The sequence below is a fragment of the Mustela erminea genome, chromosome 4 (assembly GCF_009829155.1).
Source record: "Mustela erminea isolate mMusErm1 chromosome 4, mMusErm1.Pri, whole genome shotgun sequence".
Lineage (NCBI taxonomy): Eukaryota > Metazoa > Chordata > Mammalia > Carnivora > Mustelidae > Mustela > Mustela erminea.
Window position 1 is genome coordinate 89,169,866 of NC_045617.1, and position 26,286 is coordinate 89,196,151.

The 26,286-nt window shown below is 38.0% G+C and overlaps 1 protein-coding gene across 10 annotated transcripts in view; it reads left to right on the plus strand.

Moving 5' to 3' along the window:
* The first annotated feature begins 1,263 nt into the window (after nt 1-1,263).
* Nucleotides 1,264-26,286, plus strand: part of UBR2 (ubiquitin protein ligase E3 component n-recognin 2) — a 131,776-nt gene continuing 106,753 nt past the window's right edge. For 5 of the 10 annotated variants that reach the window (XM_032339985.1, XM_032339984.1, XM_032339988.1 and 2 more), the window contains exons 1-2: nt 1,267-1,703; nt 10,259-10,518. In XM_032339985.1, coding sequence (XP_032195876.1) covers nt 1,626-1,703; nt 10,259-10,518 — 338 coding nt within the window. In that variant the 5' untranslated portion in view covers nt 1,267-1,625. Of the gene's footprint in view, nt 1,704-10,258; nt 10,519-26,286 lie in introns of those variants that run through there. The other 5 variants (XM_032339992.1, XM_032339993.1, XM_032339991.1 and 2 more) reach the window with 4 other exon arrangements.

Here is a 26,286-nt window from a genome sequence, read left to right on the forward strand (position 1 = left end):
GGAGATAGGACTTTTGATCTTGGGGTCGTGAGTTCAATCCCCATGTTGGGCATAGCACTTACTTTAAAAATAAATAGAGAAATGAATAAAATATTCTTACCAGGGCACCTGGGTGGCTCAATCATTTAAGCATCTGCCTTGGCTCAGGTCATGATCTTGGAGTCCTGGGATGGAGCCCCAAGTCCGGCTCCCTGCTCAGTGATGAGCCTGCTTCCTCTTCTCCTTCTGCCCCTCCCCCCTGCTGATATGTGATTTTTCCTGCTCTGTCTCAAATAAATAAATAAAACATTTAAAAATATATTCCTATTAAGTTTGAATTTCTAATCTTTTATTTTCAAAAGCAATAGCAAGACTTATTTGATCTATGAGATTATAGGTAATTTTTATTTCCTAATCAAAAAAGCAAAAACAAAAAGATACTTGGTTAATATTATTATTAAAACAATAAAAACAAAAACATTTCCCAGGCCTGGAGTGTGTCAGATCCCTCCACTCCTTAATTCACAATCTCTTTCTCGGAATTAACTAGCATGCTTGATAAAATGTGTAAGCAATTTTCTGATAAACTCCAAAAGAACTGAAGACTTGTTCTAAGAAACCCATTCACCTAACTGCCAGTCAAAACCCTAATTACCTCTAACCTAACATTGTACCTAATCTATTTTTATAAAATGTCCCTATCAAGAGTAAATCTTGATAGATTTGGCTTACAGGCTACTTTTCCTTTCCAGCAACATTTATAATAAACTTTGAGATAAGTGGTCATAACTAAATTACTTGGAAATATTTTTTTGCCTAGTGTTTAAGTATGTTTCAAACCCTTAAAGAATCTGGGTAATGTCCACCTCACTTACAGTCTGAAAGATGAGGGCATGATGAATGACAGGGCCATAGAACTATGGGAATAGAATGGGATTCTTCCATTCTTTCCACGATTATCTGTCTACCTATGTCAGGCTTTGAAAAGTACTTGAGCGGTTGCCACGTGCCAGGCACCGTTCTAGGATCTGCAGATACAAACAGGAACAAATAGACTGAGGGAATAAAACTACACTTCCCACAATGTCTTGCTCTTCGGCTTCTTCCCAGATGAGGGCTTCTTTCCGCCAGTCTCTTCCCAGGATCCTAGTAGTACAGGAAAGCCCCGCCCGCTTAGCTGCCATTTGCCCATGTTCTGGTTAAAAGATGGACTACAACTCCCAAAATGCCTTCGTGGGGCACCCTATAAGGGCTCCACCCGCTTCCCTGCCGTGTGGCGGAGGACTACAGCTCCCAGAATGCTCTGCTTCCTCTTTTGGGTGTTGTTGCCCCTTTCCCGGTGCCGGACGCGGTAGAAGCTAGCGAGAGTGCCAGGTCCTGGGTTCTCTGTGTCCTTCTCCGGGGCCAGGACGAGGCAGTGACTTGACTTTTGGGCGCCGAGCTCGGAGGGAGCGCAGGAGGCCGCTTTTCCTTCTGTCCAGTTTACCTCAGACTACTCTTCTTCTTCCCCACCCGCGGCCGCCTGGACGACTCCGGACTGACTGCCTGGGGCACGGGTGGCAGTCTCGGCAGCCAGGGCTGTGGCGAGGCCGCGGCCCTCGGGACGGCGGTCGCGGCGTCAGCGCTGGTGAGGAGGAGGAGGGAAGATGGCGTCGGAGCTGGAGCCCGAGGTGCAGGCCATCGACCGGAGTTTGCTGGAATGTTCGGCTGAGGAGATTGCAGGGGTGAGTGCCGGGACCCGAGCGGGGACTTTCGGCCCTCGCAGGCCGCGTCCCGGGGGAGGAACCGACTCCTGTAAATCTTGGAGCAGCCCTGCCCTGACTTGGGGCTACGACCTCGCCGGGCTCTCTGTCCTCGCCTTGTGGGTAACGGCCCAGGGAGGCCACTGTGCCTGCCCCGCTTCTTCCTTCTTTTATCTTCTAATAGGCGGCAGAGCCGTGCTGGGCGCCAGCCACCTTTGCGCTTCCCTTTCTGCCTAGGAGACCGACAGCTCCTCCACTATTCCTCTTTTGCCCCCAGGCTCTCATTAGGTCCCCAGCACGAGGGCATTTGCCTTTTTTGCTAGCTCCTGGAAGAGGGAAGGGGAGACGCTTCCTGGTTTGGGGGTATAATCGTCCTACTTCATCTGCCTAATTCCTTTTCCGCAGATTAGCGGAGCATTGCCTCCTCCACCGAAACATGCTACCCGAACCGGGTTCCTACTTTGTTCTGGGATTGCCCTGGGCACCAGAGGATGCAAACGGCGCTGTTTTCCCTTCATCCCCTGTTCAGTGCATTTTGCCCCGGTTTGGTCAGTCGACAGCGTTGATGAATGTGCGGAAAGTAGTGTCTGGGCGTGTTTACTGAGTGTGAGAAAGCAATAGTGGAGGCTGGGAGAGTAAAAAAAATAATTTTTAGGGAGTTGGGGTTAGTCGGGTGGAAAGAATTGTTATGTAACTTTGAGAGAGCAGCTTTCAACAAATAGAAGCCAATAAAGTGAGTTTTGGTCACAGCCTAGTGGGTGCAGTTAAATCCCAAACTTAAACATTCAAACCCAGTATTGTAACGAAAGTGTATTATGAATATGCTCTTGTAAGTAGCAGAGTTGTAAAATGATTACTTTAATAAACTTGATGGCATTTTTGCTCAAGAAGGACAGGGAACACCATTAGAACAAATAGTTCAGGATGTCTATAAGGACCAAAACAACCTAGGCCTCACCTCTAAGGTCTCTGATTTAAGAAGCTTAGTTTCTGGGGAGGGAGGGACCTTTGAACACTTGTCAACAACTCTAATGTTAGGAACAAAATTTTAGTGGGGCCCTTTGGAGCTGTTGGTCAGTGAGGAGTTATTTGTGTGACTTGATGAAGACACTAGAGGCAGAGTGGAAGCAGTTGACAGGAGTAGAGGTGACGAGTTTAATATGTTGTTGAATGATGACTCTTGCATTTTATTATTTTGAAACCACCTTGTTTAGTGTAGGTCTGTTTTCATTTACTTCCTACTTAATATCGCAGCAACCTGAGGGTTTTCGTCCCTTATCTATGAGATATGAAAAAAGAAAAAGTGTTACAAGTAAACAGTAAAATGGTCAGAATAACAGCTATTCCCAATGTGTCACTGTGTTAGTATCCATGTTGATATTTTAATCTGTTGTCTACCTCAGAGTGTTGTTTTTACACCCACCAAATTATGTGTGTGTTGGCCCAGCGATACAGGCTGTGTGCTTCATTTTTGCAGTTCTGAAAGTGCAAGCTATCAAGTGATTGGGAGTTTCACCAACTTGTTGAAGTTCCTGCGAAGACAAGTTATAAACGGTGTTAGAGGGCAGTGTAATAATTCTTGTGCAGGGAAATTCTCAGGCAGATGCAGAGGGAGAAATTAAGGGAAAAGCAATAAAAATTTATTAATTTGAGTTTGTGAAGATCACAGTCTGAGCCACATTTTACTTTTGTTCTGTTTACTTTTGAATGGCTTTCTGAACAATAATATGAAAAAATATTTAGTCTAAAGACCAACAGAAGTCCTTAAAGAAGATGCACACTAATATTAAAATACAAGGCTCTTCTAGCTGTATAACCTGCCCTTACTTTGTGAGAAATTGTCTGTATTTAGTTAAAATGACATAACACTTACAAGCTGTTCTTTCAGCTTGGGCTGTAGCACAGCTCTATATCACAAATTGAAATGAATTAATAAAGTTTTCTCAAGTTAAAAGTAAATTTTAGAGTAAACAGCAGTAATTGCAGCCTTTAGACCTTTGTTACTGGTAATTTGTGGGATCACATCCACTTAAAATTACTTAATAAGCTTTTCCCACACTTTATTTACACACTGCTTTTTAAATTTCTATTATAAGGAGGAAGGATTTTTGTGATTTTGTATATTCTGACAAGCATCCTCACAAATAAAAGCCTTTACGCGCTCTCTGCGATAGTTGTAAGCTTTATCAATTATCTTACAGTGGCCCTCTTTTCTCAGTTTTCTCCTTTTCTTGGTAGACTTGATTGCACAACAATATGACTTTCCCAGCGCTTCTTGAGTCTATCTACATTTTTTACTGCACAGATTTTATTATCATGTGTTCTAGTGGATGATTGTGACTTAAGAAGTACCTATATTGTTTTTCCCCAAACCTAAAATACATATTCATTATAGAAGTTTTATGTTGAGTTTTATGTCTGTATTGGATACTTTTTGCTTTTAAATTTTGACAGTTTTATACATAATTCAGATATATAAATTCAGTTTAGTGTGTTTTTAGTATATTCACAGTTGTGCGACGCTCACTACAATTTTAGAACATTTCATCATCCCAAAAAAGAAATCCTATACCTATCAGTAGTCACTTCTGTTTTCCTTTAAACTCCCAACTAAACTGCGTATCTATTTTCTGCCGCCATCAATTTGCTTATTCTGGAAATTTCTTTTTCTTTCTTTTTTCTTTTAAGATTTTATTTATTTATTTGACAGAAATCACAATTAGGCTGGGGGGGGCAGGCTCCCTGCTGAGCAGAGAGCCCGATGTGGATCTCGATCCCAGGGTCACGACCTGAGCCAAAGGCAGAGGTTTAACCCACTGAGGCACTCAGGCACCCCTGTTCTGGAAATTTCATATAGATGGAAGCATAACAGTATGTTGTCTTTTTTACTTCTTTCACTTAACAGATGTTTACAAGGTTCATCCTTGTAGCATATATCAATACTCATTCCTTTTTATTGCCAAATGATAGTTCATTATATGACTATACTGTATTTTATTTATCCATTCATCAGTTGATGGACATTTGGGTTGTTAACACTTTTTGGATATTAGGAATTATGCTGCTGTGAACATTTGTGTTTGTTTTTATGGGAACATACGTTTTAATTTCTCTTGGGCATATATATACCCAGGCATAGAATTGCTGGGTTTTGTGGTAGTTTTATGCTTAATGTCTTGGGGAACCACTCAGCTGTTGTTCAGAGTGACTGCATCCTTTTACACTTTAACCAGCAGTATGCGAGGGTTCTATTGAATTTCTCTGTATCCTTTCCAACCCTATTATCTTTTTGATTATAGCCATTCTGTTGAATGTAAAGTGGTATCTCATTGTAGTTTTGATTTGTATTTCCCTCATGACTGTTGATGCTGAACATCTTTCATGATCTTACTGACTATACATCTTAAGAAGTGTCAATTCAGGTCTTTTGCTTATTTTTTAAATTCGATTTTTTTTCTTTTATTACTGAGTTTCTGTATTATTTTGATTTGTGAATGCTTCATTTCTGGAACTCAATATGATTTAAAATTTTTCTAATCTTAAAATTTTCATTTCAGCACTAGTGATTATTGTTTTGTAATTAACTTACATATTGGTGGTTCTTGTTTGAAAACAAATCAAATGTGGTTGAAGGATACAGTTTTAATTGGGTATAGAATAATAATTAGATACTGTAATAAAAGGCTAACCTCTAGGGATTCTTTCATTTTTGTGTTTATAGTACTTGCTCTCTATCCCAAGGCTTAAATTTAGCATTCAAAAAAGGAAAGCTCCTGGAAACATTGTCATAACATGTTTACTTTAGTGGAATGAGTTGACAAGTTTCTTTAGTTCCGTTATGGAGGACTTCTAATAAGATAGTGCTTATTACTTTGTTGTGCACATTGGTGTGACAGCCACAAGTGTCTGAAATACTAACATGCAACCAAGTTAGAAATCAATAGTTTTTCCTGTTGAAGAAACAGTTACTGTTAGCTTATGTTAGTGAGGAGAGGAAAGGCTTTTGATTTTATTCTTTTGAGAAATACGAGCTATTATTGTGAAAGGTGGCCAAAAAATTTTTACCTCCTGCTCAGTTTTTCTTTACAATTTTTTTTTTTTAATCTATACTGTTGCCAGTCACTAATTCAGTATTTCTAGTATAGAATTCTCATGTAAAGGTACTTTGCTTTTTTTTTTTTTTTTAAAGATTTTATTTATTTGTCAGAGAGAGAGAGGGAGAGAGAGCGAGCACAGGCAGACAGAATGGCAGGCAGAGGCAGAGGGAGAAGCAGGCTTCCTGCTGAGCAAGGAGCCCGATGTGGGACTAGATCCCAGGAGGCTGGGATCATGACCTGAGCCGAAGGCAGTCGCTTAACCAACTGAGCCACCCAGGCGTCCCGGTACTTTGCTTTTTATGTTGTTTAAATTTAAAGAAGTTTGAAATGCCCATTTCAGATCTCAAATCTGTTAGGTGACTTTAAATTTGAAGCATATGCCTGTGTTTTTTAAACCAGATATTTGTATCTTCTTAGTAATTTATAATAATATATTACAAACAGTATTCAGACTGAAATGCTTTACTAATATGTGATATATTATCAGCAGATATTATATATAGTAATATATTATTTTATATATAACAATATACAAGTATTAACAGTGATGATATAGTATAAATATATAACAACATGTAGTTAATATTATAATATAAAAAATATTTCATATAAGAGTGCTGATTTTTTTTCTTAACCAGAAGTTGGTATTAGTTTCTGAATTTTTTGTTTAAGGAATCTATGAACAGGGTGTGCCTTGCTGGCTCCTTTGGTAGAGCATACAACTCTTAATCTCAGGGTCATGAGTTCAAGCCCCATGTTGGGCATGGAGTCTACTTTAAAAAAAAAAAAATTATGAACAGATTTGACCTGTCAGTGTTGTTGGAGCCACAAAACATATAATTTCTTTTAGAAATCATCACCTTTTATTCTCCCTGGATGAAAATGCTGCAAAAGTGGTTTTAAGAAAATGGGAACATAAACTATAAAAAAAAAAATTGTTGTTAAAATAAAACCTTTAAATGTGCTGTAAATTAACATTGCCTGAAGTGTAACTTTCTAGCAACATAGGAGTGAATTCTTTGAATCTTAAAGCTTTTTATCCAGAAAGTTACTTAGGATAATTTTACTATCTTCATTCAGATTTTGAAATAGGGTTTCTGACAATGGGTGAAAAACTGGGCATTTATCCTTAGATATGGCCAAAAGGTATTTTTTAGCCCAGAGAATTAGATTTTAGGTTGCTTATTGATTGATGACTCTTTGCCTTATACTATTGACTACTTTTTTTTTAAACTCATCCTTTTATAATTGCTGAATTGTGTGTGTGTGTGTATAATTTTGATTGCAAGTCACTTCTCTAAAGAGCGGTAATCCTTAATCCTGTGGGGTTATCTCCCAAGAAGTGCTTTTAAGAGTAGTTTAGTCTTTCTCCTTGAATAAAGCAAACAACTAAATTAGTAACATTTGAAAAAGATAGTTTCTCTTCAGGATAAAAACTTTTTTCACTGTGCTCCCTAAGAAGCTTCAATTCAGTCCTTTAATTTACAAACAAAATTTTTACATTTTTAGTACACATGAAAATATGAAGTTGACTAGAAAGTTAATATATACCACCTCAGAAATATTTAAAATTTCTCTCTCTATATAGTTATTTTTAGAAGGAAGGAAGTGGGTAAAGACTGTACAAGTAAGAGTTAAAATGAAGACCTTATACTGTTGTCTTATGGTGTTAGACATTACTAAAATGTAAACTCTTTTAACAAGGATGTAATGTAAACTTTGATTGTAATCCATAGGTAAACATGGGACATGTGAGTTAGCAGCTCTATTAACTGCATCTTTGTAGAAGTGAGTCCTTTCATGTGTTCTGATTTTAAATTTTTGCCTGGTTTAGAGCCAAAATAAGTGGCAAATACACAAAGCAGTATGGGGGATAAATAAACATATAGACAGAATTGATGGGGATCGATGACAATACAGGGAAGAGACTTAGATAGAAGGAAGTAAAAATGGAAAGGAAAGAAGGCGGTTTGAAGGATGCCTTATCTAGGGCTTATTGGTTTGGTTTTTAGAGATTGCAGGCCTGGCTCTATTATCTCTGCTTTCATTAAAGCCACAAGTAGCATCTTTCTGTAGTATCAGTACGTATGATAGTAAGTAGTATAAACATGTTTATAGTCACTCTGGTAAAAGATTTTACTAAATCCCCACTGACGCTGGGTTCTATTTTAGACCTAGGGGAATTGGGAATGGGTGATAGGAATGAGGAATGGGCTGAGCAGGCATCTTAGAGAATGTGAAACATGGAGTTCTGAAGAATGAGTAGAAAATAACCTGTAAAGCAGAGAGAAGAGCACTACTCAGGTGGAGGAGACAAGTATGACAGAGGCAGAGGACCTTATAGATCCTGTTGGGGACTTCACTTGATCCTAAATGCAAGGGGAAGTGGAATGACATGATCAGATTGACGTTTTGCAAGAATCACTCTGGTAGTGAGGTTGGAAAATGGGCTGTACAAGGGCAAGACTAACGGGGATGAAGGAAGATTTTCAGGTTTTTCTGGCCCACTTTATGTTGGTGTGGTTACTTAGGTAGATGCTTGTATCTAAAATAGGGAAGTGGTGGGGTGCCTAGGTGGCTCAGTGGGTTAAGCCTCTGCCTTCAGCTCAGGTCATGATCTCAGGGTCCTGGGATCGAGTCCCGCATCGGGCTCTCTGCTCAGCAGGAAGCCTGCTTCCTCCTCTCTCTCTCTCTGCCTACTTGTGATCTCTGTCTGTCAAATAAATAAATAAAATCTTAAAAAAAATATATTTCTAGGGGCGCCTGGGTGGCTCAGTGGGTTAAGCCGCTGCCTTCGGCTCAGGTCATGATCTCAGAGTCCTGGGATCGAGTCCCGCATCGGGCTCTCTGCTCAGCGGAGAGCCTGCTTCCCTCTCTCTCTCTCTCTGGCTGCCTCTCTGTCTACTTGTGATTTCTCTCTGTCAAATTAATAAATAAAATCTTTAAAAAAAAATATTTCTAAAATATTTCTAAAATAGGGAAGTGGAGGCAATAGGTTTTTGAGAAGGGGTAATGGAGATCTTAAGTTCAATTTTAGACCTGTTGAGTTGGTGTTTGAATCAAGAGAAACTTTCTTCTATTTCTCTCTACACTTAACAATACCTGTGGCCACTGAATGTGTGAGTTTTTTCCCCATACTAAGTTCTCTAATTCCCTACAGACGCCAAGTGGGTGTCCTACAATTCTGACACCATACACCTGGAATTAGAATCAGATCCCATAGATTAAAGGCACGGTCCCACAAGACTGACCCCCCTCACCACTTAAGATGCCAGTCACAAACAGTGGGTCCTCAGGTTACATAGAACTTCTGTCTGACTTGGCTACAAATTGAGGGTTCCCATGACCCCCTCTTCGGGTTCAATAATTTGCTAGATTGGCTCACAGAAGGTTTATTTAATAAATTACTGGTTTATTGTAAAATGATACAACTCACAAACAGCAGATAGAAGAGATGCATAGAGCAGCGTATGTGGGAAGGGGTGCAGAGCTTCCATGCTGAATCTGGGTGCACCAGCCCTTCTGGGTTCACCATTCCAGAAGCTCTTTGAACCGCAGCATAGAAATTTTTATGGAAGCTTCATTATGTAAGCATAATTAGTAAATCAGTGGCCGTTAATGATTAGCTCAACTGGGAGCACCTCTCCCCTCCCTGAGGTTGGGGGTGGAGGCTATTATTTCCAACCTTCTTATCACATGCTATGTTCCCCTGGCAACCAGGTATCCATCCCTAGGGGCTTTCCAAAAGTCATCTTATTAAACTCAGCTCTAGTTCAGTTGAAAGGAGATTAATTATCACAGGTAGTTGGACATCAGAGTTTGGGGCAGAAAAGTAGCTTTTGTTTTTGAGCAGGAAGAGCAAAGGGGAAAGGGTTTACAGAGTGGTTAATCAGGGAAAGAAGGCATAATTGATAGAACAAAGTCCCTTGTAGATTCCTATTCATAAGAGACTGGTATATCATTTATTAATCAATGAGAAGTGTAAGTAGGCATAGTATAAGGCAGTTCATTTTCATTGCCTACTCTTCCTGTTAGCAAACTGACATGAGAACCCAAATTACAATCAGTATTTCATTTGAGCAAAGGGTTAGAATGGAAGTCAGATGGGCATAATGGTTTGTGTCTTACATGATGATTTGTTGTGGTCATTTTCCTATAACTGCCTATAGAAGATTGCTTCAAGAGTAATTTTGAGGAGAGGGATCATTTTACTGTAAGTAAAGTAGAATTCTTAAATGGTGGCATTTTAGTAAAGTTCTAAATGAATTTTACCCTTTTTGGAAAGAAAACCTGGTTATGAATTAAGTCAATAAAATAATTTATGTGATTATCTTAATCACTGTTTTTGTACTAAAGGAATATGTAGTAGGTTTATCCCCATTAGCAGTTTGACATTGTTTAAACCTAATTTTTCTTTTTTTTTTTTTTTTTTTTTTAAAGAAATGGCTGCAAGCAACTGACCTCACTAGAGAAGTTTACCAGCATTTAGCCCACTATGTACCCAAAATCTACTGCAGGGGTCCCAACCCTTTTCCACAGAAGGAGGACATGCTGGCACAGCATGTTTTGTTGGGACCAATGGAATGGTACCTTTGTGGTGAAGATCCTGCATTTGGATTTCCAAAACTTGAACAAGCAAACAAACCTTCTCATCTTTGTGGTCGTGTTTTTAAAGTAGGAGAACCTACATACTCTTGCAGGTAAAATACTGTAGTTTTCTTTCTAAAAGGCTCTTGATTTTACTTTTTTTCCTGAAACTTTTATGTTTTTGTTTTAAAATTATGAAATATGTACATATTAAGAAAGTCTGCACAAATATATATGGCTTATTAAATAATCATGAAACAAATATTCATGTAATTATTTTCCAGGTCAAGATACAGAACATCAGGGGCACCTGGGTGGCTCAGTGAGTTAAACCTCTGCCTTTGGCATAGGTCATGATCTCAGGGCCCTGGGATGGAGCCCAACATTAGGCTCTCTGCTCACCAGGGAGCCTTCTTCCCCCTCTCTCTCTCTCTGCCTGCCTCTCTGCCTACTTGTGATCTCTGTCTGTCAAATAAATAAATAAATAATCTTTAAAAAAAAAAAAAGAAAGAAAAGAAAAAGAAATAGAACATCATCAGCATTCCAGAAAACCACAGTATGTTTTCCTCCTGCCCTGTATTTAACTGCTGCCCTGACTGTTAAAATAATCATTTCTTTGCTTTTCTTGATAGTTTTCTAGCTGGTGATTTCTTTTTTTTTAAATGTTGAGAATTGAGGGCAGAAGATGGAGAGGAAGGTGCCCTGTTTTCTTTAAAACCATCTACTCCTTTTCACAGAACTAGTCATTGTCAACAGTTTCTTATGTATCTTTCCAGAAATTTTTAATGCATAGTCAGTCCCATATATATGGCTATCTTATACATATATACAAACATACATACCAAAGGGAGTATGTGTTATATATTCTGGGCTGAATTTTCCTTTCTGTGTTTAACAAAGTCTCGACTTCTGTCCATATCAGTTGGTATAGCTAGGTAATATTCCACTGCGTGGTTGTACTATTTATAGAGGCATTATGTACCATTTCTTTTCCTTAACACTTTTTTCTATAAGACTTAAATTTAATAAGATCGGGATGCCTGCGTGGCTCAGTTGGTTGAGCAGCTGCCTTCGGCTCAGGTCATGATCCCAGCATCCTGGGACTGAGTCCCACATTGGGGGCTCCTTGCTCCACAGGGAGCCTGCTTCTCCCTCTGGCTCTGTCTGCCACTCTGCCTGCCTGTACTCTCTTTCTCTCTGACAAATAAATAAATAAAATCTAAAAGAAAAAAAAATTAATAAGACCAGTTTTGGTTAAGGCCTGTAAGCGTCTATGGTAGTCTTCCTTTATAAGCATGGTTAGAATACCAGTGGAGGTCTTTTTATATTTTGAAATACTGTTAGATTTAGTTTTTTGTTTGTCTTTATAAAAACTTCTTTGAGTTCTCTATTGATGTTTGCAATAGATTTTAGTTTAACATCACGATGTACAGACGAGGAATCTAAGACCCACTTGTTCCACTAATGTCTTTTGTAGCAAAAAGATCCATTTTCAGCACATGTATTTGAATGTCATATCTTTTGATCTTTGATCTGGAATGTTTTCTCGGAGTTTTTTGTTGTTGTTTTGGTGTGGGTTTTTTTTTGTTTTGTTTTGTTTTTTAACTTTCATGATCTTGATACTTTTGAAGATTACAAGGCAGTTGTTTTTTTAATGTCCATTTAGGTTTGTCTAGCCCACTTTATGTTGGAGTTCGGTTGCATCTTTCACAGAAATATCACAGAAATCACATATTCTCATTTTCATTTTACCCTGTCAAGTAGCATGTGATTTTGATTTGTTTGATAACTGGTGATATTAATTTTGATCGCTTGATTAAAGGAGTGTCGACAACTCTTCTCTGCTGTGAAGTTACTCTTTTACTCTTTGTAGTCAATAAGTATTTTGTGGGGAGGTACTCTAAGATATTTAATGTCCTGTTTCTTATTAAACATTCATTTTATTCATTTATTTATCTCAGTATATGTTCATGGAATCCCATTCTTATGTTCAAATAGTTCTGTATTTGACCAGTGGGAGGCCATTCAAGCTGTCTTCTTTGTTCTTTTCACGTCCCCATCATTTTTTGAATACTTCTTGGTCTGTCACAAGATGTTTAGGGCACATCTTGAACTTTCTCTTGTCCCAGACCTGAAATCAGTCATTTCTTCAGGGAGCCTTGTTCCTTTTCAGTAGTATTAAGAAATAAAATACTAGGTATGCTTATTGCTATTGGTATGTCACTAATTCCAGGCCATCTCAGTGGATCTGTAATTTATAGATGTCTTTAGATACATATTGAAAGAAGTACTGAAAATCATGCATTTGCAGTAATCTCTCTAGTCTAGTCCAATGCCACAGCCTTCTCTCTTGTTTTCTCCCTTTGCGCATATGTATATATAGATAGATAGATATTTTTTTAAGATTATTTATTTATTTATTTGCAGACAGAGATCACAAGTAGACAGAGAGGCAGGCAGAGAGAGAGGAAAGGAAACAGGCTCCCGGCTGACCAGAGAGCCCGATGCGGAGCTCAATCCCAGGACCCTGGGATCATGACCTGAGCCGAAGGCAGAGGCTTTAACCCACTGAGCCACCCAGGTGTCCCATCCCTTTGCATATTTTTAACTTCTGTCTCCGATGAATCTGATTCTCATTATCCTAAAAATACTTATTTGAGGGACACCTGGGTGGCTCACTTGGTTAAGTGGCTGTCTTCGGCTCAGGTCATGATCCTGGGGTCCTGGGATCGAGTCCTGCATCAGGCTCCTTGCTTGGTGAGGAGCCTGCTTCTCTCTCTCCCTCTGCCTGCTTGTGCCCTTTCTCTGTCTCTGTCAAATAAATAAATAAAATCTTAAAAAAAATTTTTATTATTTGATCATTTACTTACGTACAACCACTGCTGCCGCCACTGCCTTATCCCATTTGGGCTCCATACCCTATGCTAGGTCATGGTAGCCTTCCCTCACCCCTCATTAGGACAGATCTAAAAGAAGTCTTCAAGACACATGATATTGAATCAGCTGGATGTCTACTTTGACAAGAAGTCCAGAGTCCTCTAGCACTGTTGGCTGGACTTGAGTTACCTCTGTGGTACTCTTGATTCCCTAGCACCCATTCCCTGAAGAGTGTTACTCTCTGTGTGTGCAACCTAACCCTCAGCCAAGAACTCATCCGTAGGTGACCTCCATATAGACTTCTGTCCTTTCCTGCCCCACCCGACCAGTGTACATTTCCACTCTTGGACTCTGACCCAAGATTTCTAGCTCTTTTACCTGCCCCCAAATTTGATCTAATCTCAGCTCAGTGGGACCTTCCTGTACTGCTTAGATTCTAGCTCACTGTGCCACAGGTGGGAATTTACTGCCTCAATGAGAGAGCCTTATGTATTCATCCAGTTTTATGGCTGTGTAGAGTATTCTGTTGAAACCAGAAGTGGAAGTTCTAATATTTATTTTAACAATGTTGCTTATGTTTGTTGAGCACCTTTAAGGCTCCACATTTAATGGTAAGTGTTTAATATGAAATCATGTTTAATCCGTCTACAAACTTCTGAGATAATATCCCTGAGGAGACTAAGGGTCAGAGTGGTTAAGTGACTTAACTTGCAGTCATAAAAATTGAAACCAGGGAGATCTCAGACTCTAAAATCCATTATCTTTTCATTTTACCTTTGATCGATTCTCTTATATTGGTCTCTTACGAACTTTTTATTCATATTCAGTAAAAGAGGAAAAAATAGGAAAAATGTTGTTTTTCTTGCAACTAAATCTGTCTAGTTCCCAAATTCTGGGAAATGTTCTTTGTTGCTAAGATATTAGTATTTAAAATGAAGACAATGAACTAGGTAGTTTTGTTTTTTATTGATTTTAGACAAAAAATCAGCAATCCTTTTTGTGGTCATTCCACTGGTCCCAGAAACTCAGTAGCACTTGATTCCTAAGCAGAAAATCAAGTTGCTCTGTAGTACTGCTGTACTACAAAGTACCTGCAAAGAATATTAAATAAACTTATTTGGGCTGGAGAAGGAGCTTTTGGTGATGGTATTGTGAAATGGGCCTGAATCTTTTTTCCCCTCATTATTCCCAGTTAGACTAGTCTATAAGATACTCTTTCCCCATTGCAGATGTTTGGCACTCATAATAGCCTCATACATATTAGGTGCTTAGGAAATATTTATTAAGAAAATGTCTGTTTTATTGTTCAAAGTACAGAGGACAGTTTTAAAGATATTCTGCTTTTCCTACTTTAGTTAAATTGTTTGAGTATTCTTATTTTTTGCCTATTTCCATACCTGCCTGGTGGCAATATCATATTTATTATAAGCCAGTACTTTGGGAGGTGTTATTAATGATTATGTATAAGAAATCCTTCTCATTCTAGATTTTACAACTTTGACTATTCATTCTTCTATCCAGCCAAATCATTAATAGGACAGCTGGTGCTACCAGTACATAGCACATTAATCTCTCTTATGAATTTATTGCCATCTCATTTATCTTTTAACCATAGGCACAGTATTCAGAAATTTTGTTAGTACCAGGAATTCATATGTGTCAATGTGGGCCCATCCCATGGGAGAAGAGATTGGGTACAGGTTTGAATGCTTTATACGGAGATCTTGTTTAAATTGACAGGGTTCTGGGATCTTCCATTACTAGAAGAAAAGGAAGTAAGAAGAACCTTGTCTTCAAAAGTGACTGTGGAATAGACTTTTGGGAGCTTGGAGGCATGGAGTGGGATGGCAGGAAGAGGAATATATTTATTCCCTCAATGAAAATAGTGCACTGAAAAGCTATTTTCCTATATTGGAAGGTTAGGTGTGTGTAAAGATTTGTGGGGGAAACTAAGTCAGAGATGATGTTAGTAGATTTTTTTTCTTTATTACATGTGGTCAAGTTTGAACTTGGGTACGTCAGCCTGGAGTTTCTCTGAGATATAAATTCTTTTCACTATAGTCCAGGTGTTTAGGTTAATCCATCATCCCTGTTCTGGGTATTCTAACTGTATTAAGAGGTTGTATATAATCGGTGGAAGGAAGGCACAATTGGTAAGGGGAATGCCTCATGTTATGAGGAGAAAATTACTTCATTGACATCATCTCAAGAGAGTCACAAGGGTATATTAAGGACAGAACATAGAAGAACAGCCTTAGCTACTGCTTTTTAGAAATTAAAAACCTAACAGGCAAGACATGCATTTGGTTATATCTTTCAAAAGGTACAAAAGTATATGCCATGAAAAATAACCTTCCACCTCCGTCCCTTAATTTCCCGGCTTCCTTATCCAGAAGTGGCCACCATTAGTAGTTTCTTGTGTATTCTTCCAGATATCCTATGCATTTGCAAGCATTTGTATTTTAGTCAGTGAATGCTAGCATATCACGTATCATATATACTGTTTTCACCTCGTTTATATAATTTCAAATTTGTCTTTAAAATTGTTACATAACATTAGAGAGTAACTATGCCAACTTTGTCTTATGTTTTTAATGGCTGATTATTCTATTGCAAAATAGTCTATCCTTTACTTACTAGCCTTCTATTAATAGATATTTAGGTGGTTTGAGGTATTAGAAATAATAACACACTAAATATTTTTGTATGTCTTTGTGCACATGTAGAAGTAGATCACAGTATACATTCCTGTAAGTCGAATTTCTGGGTCAAAGGATGAATACTTTTATTTCTCTTTTCGTGATCAGTAGTAAAAACCTATAAAATGGGGAAGAGATGGGGACACCTGGGTGGCTTGTCAGTTAAGCAGCTACATTTGGCTTGGGTCATGATCCCAGGGGGTGCTAAGATCCAGTCCCACATCGGTTCCCTGCTAAGCAGGGAACCTGCTTCTCCCTCTGCCTGCAGCTGCCCCTGCTTGAGCGCGCTCTCTCTCTCTCTCTCTCTCTCTCTCTCTCTCTGAAAAATATATAAATAAAATCTTAAAAACAAAAAAGAAAGGTGATGTGCTAGTTTGAGGAAGGGAGGCAGGGTGGGAGGCAAACAACAGACACTGCAATGGAAATGATGAGAAAGTTTGGAAGATCTGTCTTCTAGCCAGCCTTACAGGGATAAGAAACCAGGCAGAACAGAACAGTGTGCGACCCACTGAAAGAGGAAGCAGATTGGTCAGTTACCTGAGCTGTAGAGGAAAGAAAGCAGTGTCTGGTGAGAATCTCACGTGAAAGAACAGAAATCTTTCTCCCTGGGGTGGGAGTAAAAGATTTAATCTGTAAAGGGTCCAGTAGGTCCTACTGGAGTAGGTCCACTCTTAACAGATCTTTGTAAACTTTGCTGATACCTGAAGTTAGCCACACTCCAGATTAAAGGTACTGTCCTTCAAGACTGTTCAAGATACAGATGCATCGTATTTCATCTTCTCAGAGGCACCTTCAATTCTAATCAGCTGGCTGCAAATTTCAGGTATCTCGGGCTACCAGAGGTTACATAATTCATTAGAACAACTCCCAGAACTGAGGAAAATGCTGTACTTATGATTAAAGTTTTATTACAGAAAAAGGATACAAATCAGAATTAGCCAGGGAGATAACGTGGGAAGATTTCCAAATGCAAAGCTCCTGTTTTCCTCAGGGACACATTATCTTCTGGACACGTTAATGCATGACCATCCACACACAGTATTGGCAACTAGGGACTCTGATCCAGGCTTTGGTGTCCAGAGTTCTGTTGGGTTTTCATTATGTAGAAATAACTAACTCAATCATTGCCCATGGACTTAATATCTAGCTCCACTTCCCTTCCCAGAGGTAGGGCTACTATTACGCTGCTGAAAACCCCAACCCTCCAATCACATGGTTTGTCTTTCTAGTATGACCTATCCCCGCTCTCTCATTCATTAGCATAAACTATCACATGGAGGGGACAGCATGAGTAACAAAGATACTCCTATCACAGGAAATTATAAGGATTTAAGAGTTCCCTGCAGAAATCCTGGGACAAAAGCCAGCCACGTTCTTCAGTTACAGAGTTGTTGAGAAAGTAAAAGAGATCCATTGTATATTGCTTTCCACAATTCTTAGCACATGGTAAACTCTTCGTAAATGTCCGCGCTGGGGTCCTGGGGATGAATGTCTCCTGTTACTTCCATGTCTCATGTATTCCTGGTAAAATAACATGGAACCTATCATTTGGAAAGATGAAGTACGATTATTGAAATTCTAGGGGAGTTTCTAAACTAGATCCTTCAAGGATAAAAATGATTTGTGTCTACAGGATAGAGGTTTTCTTGAACTAGAAAAAATGATATTCAGGAGTCTTTTATATGTGTTACTTAGGAAAGGGATTTGTGAAGGAAATTAGGTTAGTTTTTCTGTAGTGATTTGTACATAGTTTCTAAATTTGTATAGGTTCCAAATTACCTTGCTAAAGCCTCTGTGATACCAGAAAAACCTGTTTTCAGGCAGTAGGCTAGTATTTTATATTTGTCTGTACTCAGTTATCTATTAGGAAAAGTGTAGTCAAATTTAACACTTGTTATTCCTTTCTAAGTAGGGATGGTTATTAGGGACAGTAATCTTAGTATTGATAATAACTATTTACCATTTTATAACCATTAACAGAAATAAAATATTAGTAAAATAGGAAATCATGCTTTAGTGTGGTATAAATTTTAATTTGAGTTTAACACTTCTGTTAGATGTAAAGAAATTAGCTTTAGTGATTTCTTTGCATAGTTAAATTGAGAACTTTTTTTTATTGGAGTTTTATTTATTTAAATAATCTCTACACCCGATATAGTTGTAGCTCAAACTCATCATGCGAGATCGAGTCACATGCTCTTCCATCTGAGCCAGCCAGGCACCCTGACAACATTTTTTTTAGCTAATAGTTTTAAAAACTTACTGCATAAATGTTGCAGATAACCAGAAGTTATGGTTGGGGAGTTATGCTGCCATCAGGAGTATTCTTACTGTGTGTTTCCAGATAATGCTTTATGATGCTTTATTATAAATTATTAAATGGCTTTGCTCAGGTTTAACTTTTTTTCTTAACTTTGATTCTGTTAGTCGTGATAGATGAAGTTATGCTAAAAATAACAAACCAACCTACGGTCTTAAAGATTTGAACTACCTAAAATGTATTTATCACTCAGACTGTGACCCATTCAGATTGGTGAAGGCAATGAGTCAAGGGTTCTATATTGGTTAGTTACTTAACACCATATTAAGTCTTCATAAACTTAACATAATGCTCTTTAGGGTTCAGCACAGCAAGGGAAGAGTAGGACTGGAGAGTCTTGCCCTGCAAATAAATTGCAGTCCTCAGAATTATCAACCATGCCATATCCCTTTAGCCAGAACTAATCTGAAGGCCTCTGTCTAACTACAAAACAGGGTGGGGAGGTATAATTCTCCAGTGTCTAGAAGAGATGGAAAACTCTCTGGATGAACATTAGAAGTATCTTCAGTGATTTTTTTAGGTTTTGGGGTTATTTTTCCTTCCTCACAGAGCAGTTAGGAAAAATGAGGTAATACGTAAATACAGCACTCGAGGAATTATGTAGGTAAGAATTTTTAAACCAAACACGGAGCCTTCTAATGAGTTACTGAGCCATGAGTAATATCTCAAGCAGAGGGGTAGAGATAATTTCATTTCTATTCTGTGTGGAAATATAACGGTCTAATGTGGAAGAAAGAACCTCTTATTTCCAATAAGAAGAGTTTGTTTAGTTTCTTGACTTTTAAAAAATTTGAAAACTTGATCTCTTTTTTAGCTGAGTTATAATTTAAGACTGTTTTTGTCTCGAATAGTCTAGAGATTGAAATCAATGCTATGTTAGTTTTAAAAAATACTGTTTACCTCTAATTACGATGTGCTGCATGAATGAAATTACACTGTGTATATTGCACTTGTGACTTTTTTCCGTTTAACAGTTTGTCTCAGAGAACTTTCCCTGTTGATATGTATAAATCATCACTCTTCTAACTGCTGTGTTTCTATAGTAAGTTCAGGCCATTATTTAGTTCACTGCTCTGTTAATGAAATTAGAAATGGGGAACTTCTGGGATTTTTTTCCCCATAATAAACTGCTGCAAAGAATACCCTGTACATATTTGTACACATCTCTTTTTATATATGTCCCAGTATTTCTCAAGATAAATATCTTTAAGTAGAATTTCAGTGCTGCGTGTTGTCATTGTGAGCTTCAATGTATAGAAAATTGCCTTGTCTGCACTGCTGTCTTTGCCCCAGGAAAATGACAGAGAGTGGGCAGTTGATTCCTTCTAAATAGTTTGGATTCCTGTAGTTGTCTAAAATGAGTCCTGTATTCTTGTTTTAGATATCTGTGATTGTTTTTAATTACTCTGTGCCAGTTTGTTGCAGGATCAAATATAGGCATGCATGGGGTATAATATCAACTTTATATGTATACCTTTGTCTAGATGTTAGGAAACAGTAGAACTATGACTAGATTACTATGGCCTGATCCTTTCAGGTACAGAAACTCAGATTTATATCTAAAATTTTCCTTTTGATGCACAATTGAGTTCTGTGTGTGTGTGTGTGTGTGTGTGTGTGTGTTTTAAGCGAAAATTTACATATTTCAAAAGGCACAAATCTTAATTATACATTTTTGGCAGTAGTTAACCTCATGTAACTCACATGCCTTTTGGATATGAATATTTCCATCTGCCTAGAAATTTCCCTCTGAATAGCTCCAGCCTCTAGGTAACCACTATTCTGATAATTTCACCTTATTTTGCCTGTTCTAGAACTTCATAAAAATGAAATCATTCTTTTGTGCCTGGCTTCTTTTACTCATGTAATGTCTATCAGATTTATCCATATTGGTACAATTGTAGGAAATTGGTTCCACTTCAATTGCTGAGTAGTAGTCCATTGTATGAATGTCCTTATATTTGCCCATAATCCATTGGCCTGCTGATGAACATTTGGATGGTTTCCAGTTAGAGGCTATCACGAGTAAAGTTTCTATGACCTTTTTTTAATTGCTTTTTTTTTAGTAAGATTTTTTATTTATTTTTGAGAGAGAGAGAGAGAGAGAGAGCACAAGCCTGAGCAGAGGGAGAGGTGGAGGGAGAGGGAGACACAAACCCTCCACTGAGCAGGGAGCTCAGTGCAGCACTCGATCCCAGGACTGTAGGATCATGACCTGAGCTGAAGGCAGACAATTAACCTACAGGGCCACCCAGGTGGCCGCCTTTTTTTTCCTTTTCCTTTTTTTTTTTTTTTTTTTAAACAATTCTATTTTTTGTGTGTGAAAATTTTCTAAATTTAAAGGAAAGAAAATGGTAATTTTCTTTCATAAATCATATCATATCAGTTTTTATTTTTATTTATTTTTTCTTTATCCATTTGAGAGAGAGTGTGACCACGAGCCAGGAGAGGAGCGCAGAAGGAGAGACATATACAGACTGAGGGTGGATCCCAAACAAGGCTCCATCCCAGGACATTGAGATCATGACCCGAGCTGATGCCACTTACCCAACTGAGCCACCCAGGTTCCCCTAAATCATATCAGTTTATGCCAGCATTATTTTAAATGCAGCATACTGAAGTATTGGGTGTTATTATTCTGTACTTAAACGTACTTATATGTGTCTAATAGGCCAAATAACATAAATCTTGGACTATTAAAAATTTTCAGCTTTTTATGACACATTTTAGGAATATTAAGATACCATTAAAATAGACCTTTCTGGACAGTAATCTAATACAGTGAGCATTCTTACCTGATACATTAGTTACTATTACCATTTGCAAACAAGTCTTTTTCTAGACTTAATGTTTAATTTTTTCATGGATAATCCTTAGGAGTGGAATTGCTGAATCAAAGGGCAGGTATATGTTGAACTGCCAAAAACTTTCTCCAAAATGGTTTTTGTTCCCACCAGTAATGTGTGAAAACTGTTTGTTCCATATGTTAGTGTTTTAAATTATAGCCATTCTATGTAGTGGTATCTCATTATGTTTTTGTGTTTTTTTCTTAAAAATTTTATTTATTCAACAGAGAGAGAGAGAGCACAAGTAGGCAGAAAGGCAGGCAGAGAGAGAGGAGGAAGCAGGCTCCCTGCTGTGCAGAGAGCCCGATGTGGGGCTCTATCCCAGGTCCCTGAGATCATGACCTGAGCCGAAGGCAGAGGCTTAACCCATTGAGCCACCCAGGCGCCCCTCTCATTATGTTTTTAATTACCCCTAATGATGAATGATGTTGATGGAATTTTACAAGTACTCTTTGCTCATTCATCTAACTTCCAAAGTTTTTGTTCCAGTCTTTTGTCTATTTTTTATTGGATTGTTTGTCTTTCTATTATTGAGTGTTGGAGTTCTTTAGATACTCTGGGTTAGATGTGTTTTGTGAGTATTTTCTCACAGTCTGTGGCTTGCCTATATGGTGTCTTAATGATAGACGTTTTTAATAATGATGTCTTTTTACCAGTTTTTTTTCTTTTCTGATGATTTAAGAAATGTCTGCCTTCTCCCAGGTAGCATAGTCTGTATATTTTCTTTTATAAACTTTGATATGTTAGATTTTATGTCTGGGTTTATGATCTTTTTCAAACATTTTTTTGAAATGTTTGTAAACATTTCAAACAACTACCTGTTGAGGTTTGAGGAGTTGAGCTTCACGTATTTATATGTGAATATCCAGTTGTTCCAGCACCATTTTTTCTTTTCCCTAGTGAATTGCTTTGGTACCTTATGAAAAAACATTTGACCATATAAGTGTTGGTCTATTTCAGAACACCCTAATCTACCGTAGCCCTCTTTTATCCACATGGGATATGTTCCTAGACCTCCAGTGGATGCCTGAAACCATGCACAATACCAAACCCTATATATACTGTGGTTTTTTTTTGTATATACATACCTGTTGTAAAGTTGAATTTATAAATTAGGCACAGTTAGAGATTAACAAAACACAACAATGATAACAGTGTACTGTAATAAAAGGTATGTGAATATGGTCTCTCAGAATATTTTATTGTATGTATTCACCCTTTTTTGTGATGACGTGAAATGATAAAATGCCTACATGATGAAATGAAGTGAGGTAAATAACATTCCCTTGATCACATTGAGGAAGTTCTTATTTCTAGTTTGTAGAGTTTAAAAAGTATTATAAATGACTGTTGAATACTGTCAACTGCTTTTATATTGCAGCTTTCAGAATTGTCATAATTTTCCTTTTTTATTCCATTAGTGATTGCATTAATTGATTTTTCAGATGTTTTTCTTTTTTCTTTTTTTAAAAATTAATTTATTTAATTATTGGACAGAGATCACAAGTAGGCAGAGAAGTAGGCAAAGAGAGAGGAGGAAGCAGGCTCCCTGCTGAGCAGAGAGCTCTATCTGGGCTCTGTCCCAGGACCCTGGGATCATGACCTGAGCCGAAGGCAGAGGCTTTAACTCACTGAGCCACCCAGGCGCCCCCAGATGTTTTTCATTACTGAGATAAACCCAACTTGATTATCATGTATTATAACTTTTATGTATTACTTGATTCCGTTTGCTAATACTGTGTTAAAGACTTTTGTGATTGTGTTCTATGCAGTATACCAGTCTGTCACCTTCTACAGTTGACTTTGGTTTTTATATCTGAGTTAGTGCTGGCCTTATAAAATGAATTAAGAAGTATTTTTTCTACATTTTCTGAAGAATCTATGTAAAATTGATAGGATTTCTTGCTTAAGTGTTTGATAAAATTTTTCAGTAAAACTGTCAAAACCTGGTGTTTTTGTTGAAGGAAGTTTTTGTTTGTTTGTTTTTTAAGATTCTATTTATTTATTTGACAGAGATCACAAGTAGGCAGAGAGGTAGGCAGAGAGAGGGGGAAGCAGGCTCCCTGCTGAGCAGAGCGCTTGATGCAGGGCTCCATCCCAGGACCCTGGGATCATGACTTGAGCTGAAGACCAGGCTTTAACCCACTGAGCCACCCAGGTGCCCCTGTTGAAGGAAGTTTTTGATGACAAATTTCTTTCATACTTATTATGGTTGTTCAGAACTGTATTTCATCTTGTGTCAAGAAATATGTTTGATTGTATAATTCAAATTTATTGATATAAAGTTATACATAGTATTTTCTTATGCTATTGATGTCTGTAGTATCTGTAGTGAGGTCCCCTCTTTAATTCCTGATATTAGTGATTTGTGTTTTCTGTTGTTAATCAGTTTTATAAATCTTTCCAAAGAATCCATTTTTGGCTTTGTTAATGTTCTCTTTTATGTGTTTTGTTTCATTGATTTTTTTTTTTCTTAAGATTTTATTTATTTGACAGACAGAGATCCCAAGTAGGCAGAGAGGCAGGCAGAGAGAGAGGAGGAAGCAGGCTTCCGGCCGAGCAGAGAGCCCAATGCGGGACTCGATCCCAGGACCCTGGGATCATGACCTGAGCCGAAGGCAGAGGCTTTAACCCACTGAGCCACCCAGGCGCCCCTGTTTCATTGATTTTTGCTCCTGTTGTTATTCTCCTTTCTGCTTACTTTAGATTTAATGTGCTTATATTTAATTCTTTAATCTCTCAGTTACTTAGAAATATATTGTTTAATTTCCATAAACTTGAGGCTTTCCTAGATACTGTAACTTATTTCTAACACAAATGTTCTATAAGGTTTCATTCTTGAAATTTATTAAGACTTGTTTTATGAGGAGCGCCTGGGTGGCTCAGTCAGTTAAGGGTCTGCTTTCAGCTCAGGTCTGATCTCAGGGTCCTGGGATTGAGCCCCAGGGCTGGCTCCCTGCAAGTTTAAAAAATCTTAAAAAAAAAAAAAAACTTGTTTTATGATTCAGGACCACGGCCAGTCTTGAACATTCCGTATACACTTGAAAAGAAGGTGTATTTGGCAGTTGTTGGTTATAATATTCTATAAATGTCAATTAGAACAAGGTGGTTGGTAGTGCTGATCAGGTCGTCCTTGTGCTTATTTAGTGATTTTTATGACTAGTTGTTTTTATCAATTACTGAGAAAAGGGTATGAAAATACTCTAATGTGATTGTGGATTTATTTATTTCTTCGAGTTCTGTCAGTTTATTTTTCAGTTATCTTTCAGCTCTTTTATAAGCCACATACATAGATGTTCATAATTGCTGTGACTTCCTTTCCTATTGACCCTTTTATCATTATGAATTGTCAGTGTCCTTTATTAATTCTGGTAATATTCCTTGCCTCAGGTCTACTTTATCAGATGTTAATATAGCCATTCCTACCTATTATAACATTCGTTATACTTTTTTTTTCCATTTTATTCTGTGGTTGCCCTAGAATTTGCAGTATATATTTACAGTTAATCCAAGTTTCTTCATCTGAGAAAATTTTTTCTTTCTCCTTCACTTTTTTGAAAGATAATTTTGCTGTAGGTTTATCCTTCAACTTTTTTTTTTTTTAAGATTTTATTTATTTATTTGACAGAGACAGAGAGGGAACACAAGCTGTGGGAGTGGGAGAGGAAGAAGTGGGCTTCCTGCTGAACAGGGAGCCCCATGCAGGGCTTGATCCTAGAACCCTGGGATCATAACCTAAACCAAAGACAGACTCTGAAGGACTGAGCCACCCAGGCACCCATATCCTTCAACATTTGAAGTGTTCCACTCTACCCTCCTCTAACTTGCATGGCTTCTGAGAAATCCAGATATAATTCTTTTCTTTATTCCTCTGTAGGTAAAGTATTTTTTCTCCATTTGTGGCTTTTATCTTTAACTTTCTGTAATCTGAAAATAATATAAGTAGGAATCATCTTTTTGGCATTTGTCTTGATGTTCTCTGAGCTTTCTGGATCTGTAGTTTGATGTCTGATGTTATTTTAGGGAAATTCTCAGTAATTTCTGTTTCAAAGAGTTCTTCTGTCCCCTTTTCTTTATTGCCTCTTTTTTTTCTTTAAGATTTTACTCATTTACTTGTCAGAGGGAGCAAACAAGCTGGAGGAGCACCAGACAGAGGGAGAAGTAGACTCCCAGCTGAGCAAGGCCTCCCTCCTCCCCAACCATGCAGGACTCCATCCGGGGACCCTGGGATCATGACCTGAGCCAAAGGCAGACACTTAACCAACTGAGCCACTCGGGCATCCCTCCTTTTTCTTTCTTCTTTTTCTCTTCTCTGGTATTCCTGTTAAACATACATTCATATCTTTCGTAGTTGTCTCACATTTTGTGGATATTTTGTACTTTTTTTTTTTTTTTTTTTGTCTTTTTCTGTTTGCTTCTCAGATTGTTGAGATATTCTCAACTCAAGTATTCTTTGTCCAGCTTTGTCCAGTCTGCTAATAAGCCCATCAAAGGCATTCTTCATTCTTTTACATCGTTTTGATCTTTAGGTTTTCTTTTTGGTTCTTTCTTAACATTTCCATCTCTGCTTACATTGCCCTTATTTTCTTGCATGCTGTCTACTATATTCATTAGAGACTCTAATATATTAGTTAGAGTTGTTTTCAATTTCAGATCTGATAAATCCAACATTTTTTTAAAGATTTTATTTATTTATTTGACACAGATCACAACTAGGCAGAGAGCGGGGGCAGGGAAGCAGGCTCCCCGCTGAGCAGAGAGCCCAGTGTGGGGCTCGATCCCAGGACCCCAAGATCATGACCTGAATGAAGGCATAGGCTTAACCCCACTGAGCCACCCAGGCGCCCCATATTCATCCTTTCTGATGGAGGCATAATACTCCATTGTATATATGGACCATATCTTCTTTATCATTTTGTCTATCGAAGGGCATCTTGGCTCTTTCCACAGTTTGGCGACTGTGGCCATTGCTGCTATGAACATTGGGGTACAGATGGCCCTTCTTTTCACTACATCTGTATCTTTGGGATTAATACCCAGTAGTGCAATTGCAGGGTCATAGGGTAGCTTTCTTGTTAATTTCTTAAGGAATCTCCACACTGTTTTCCAAAGTGACTGCACCAACTTGCATTCTCACCA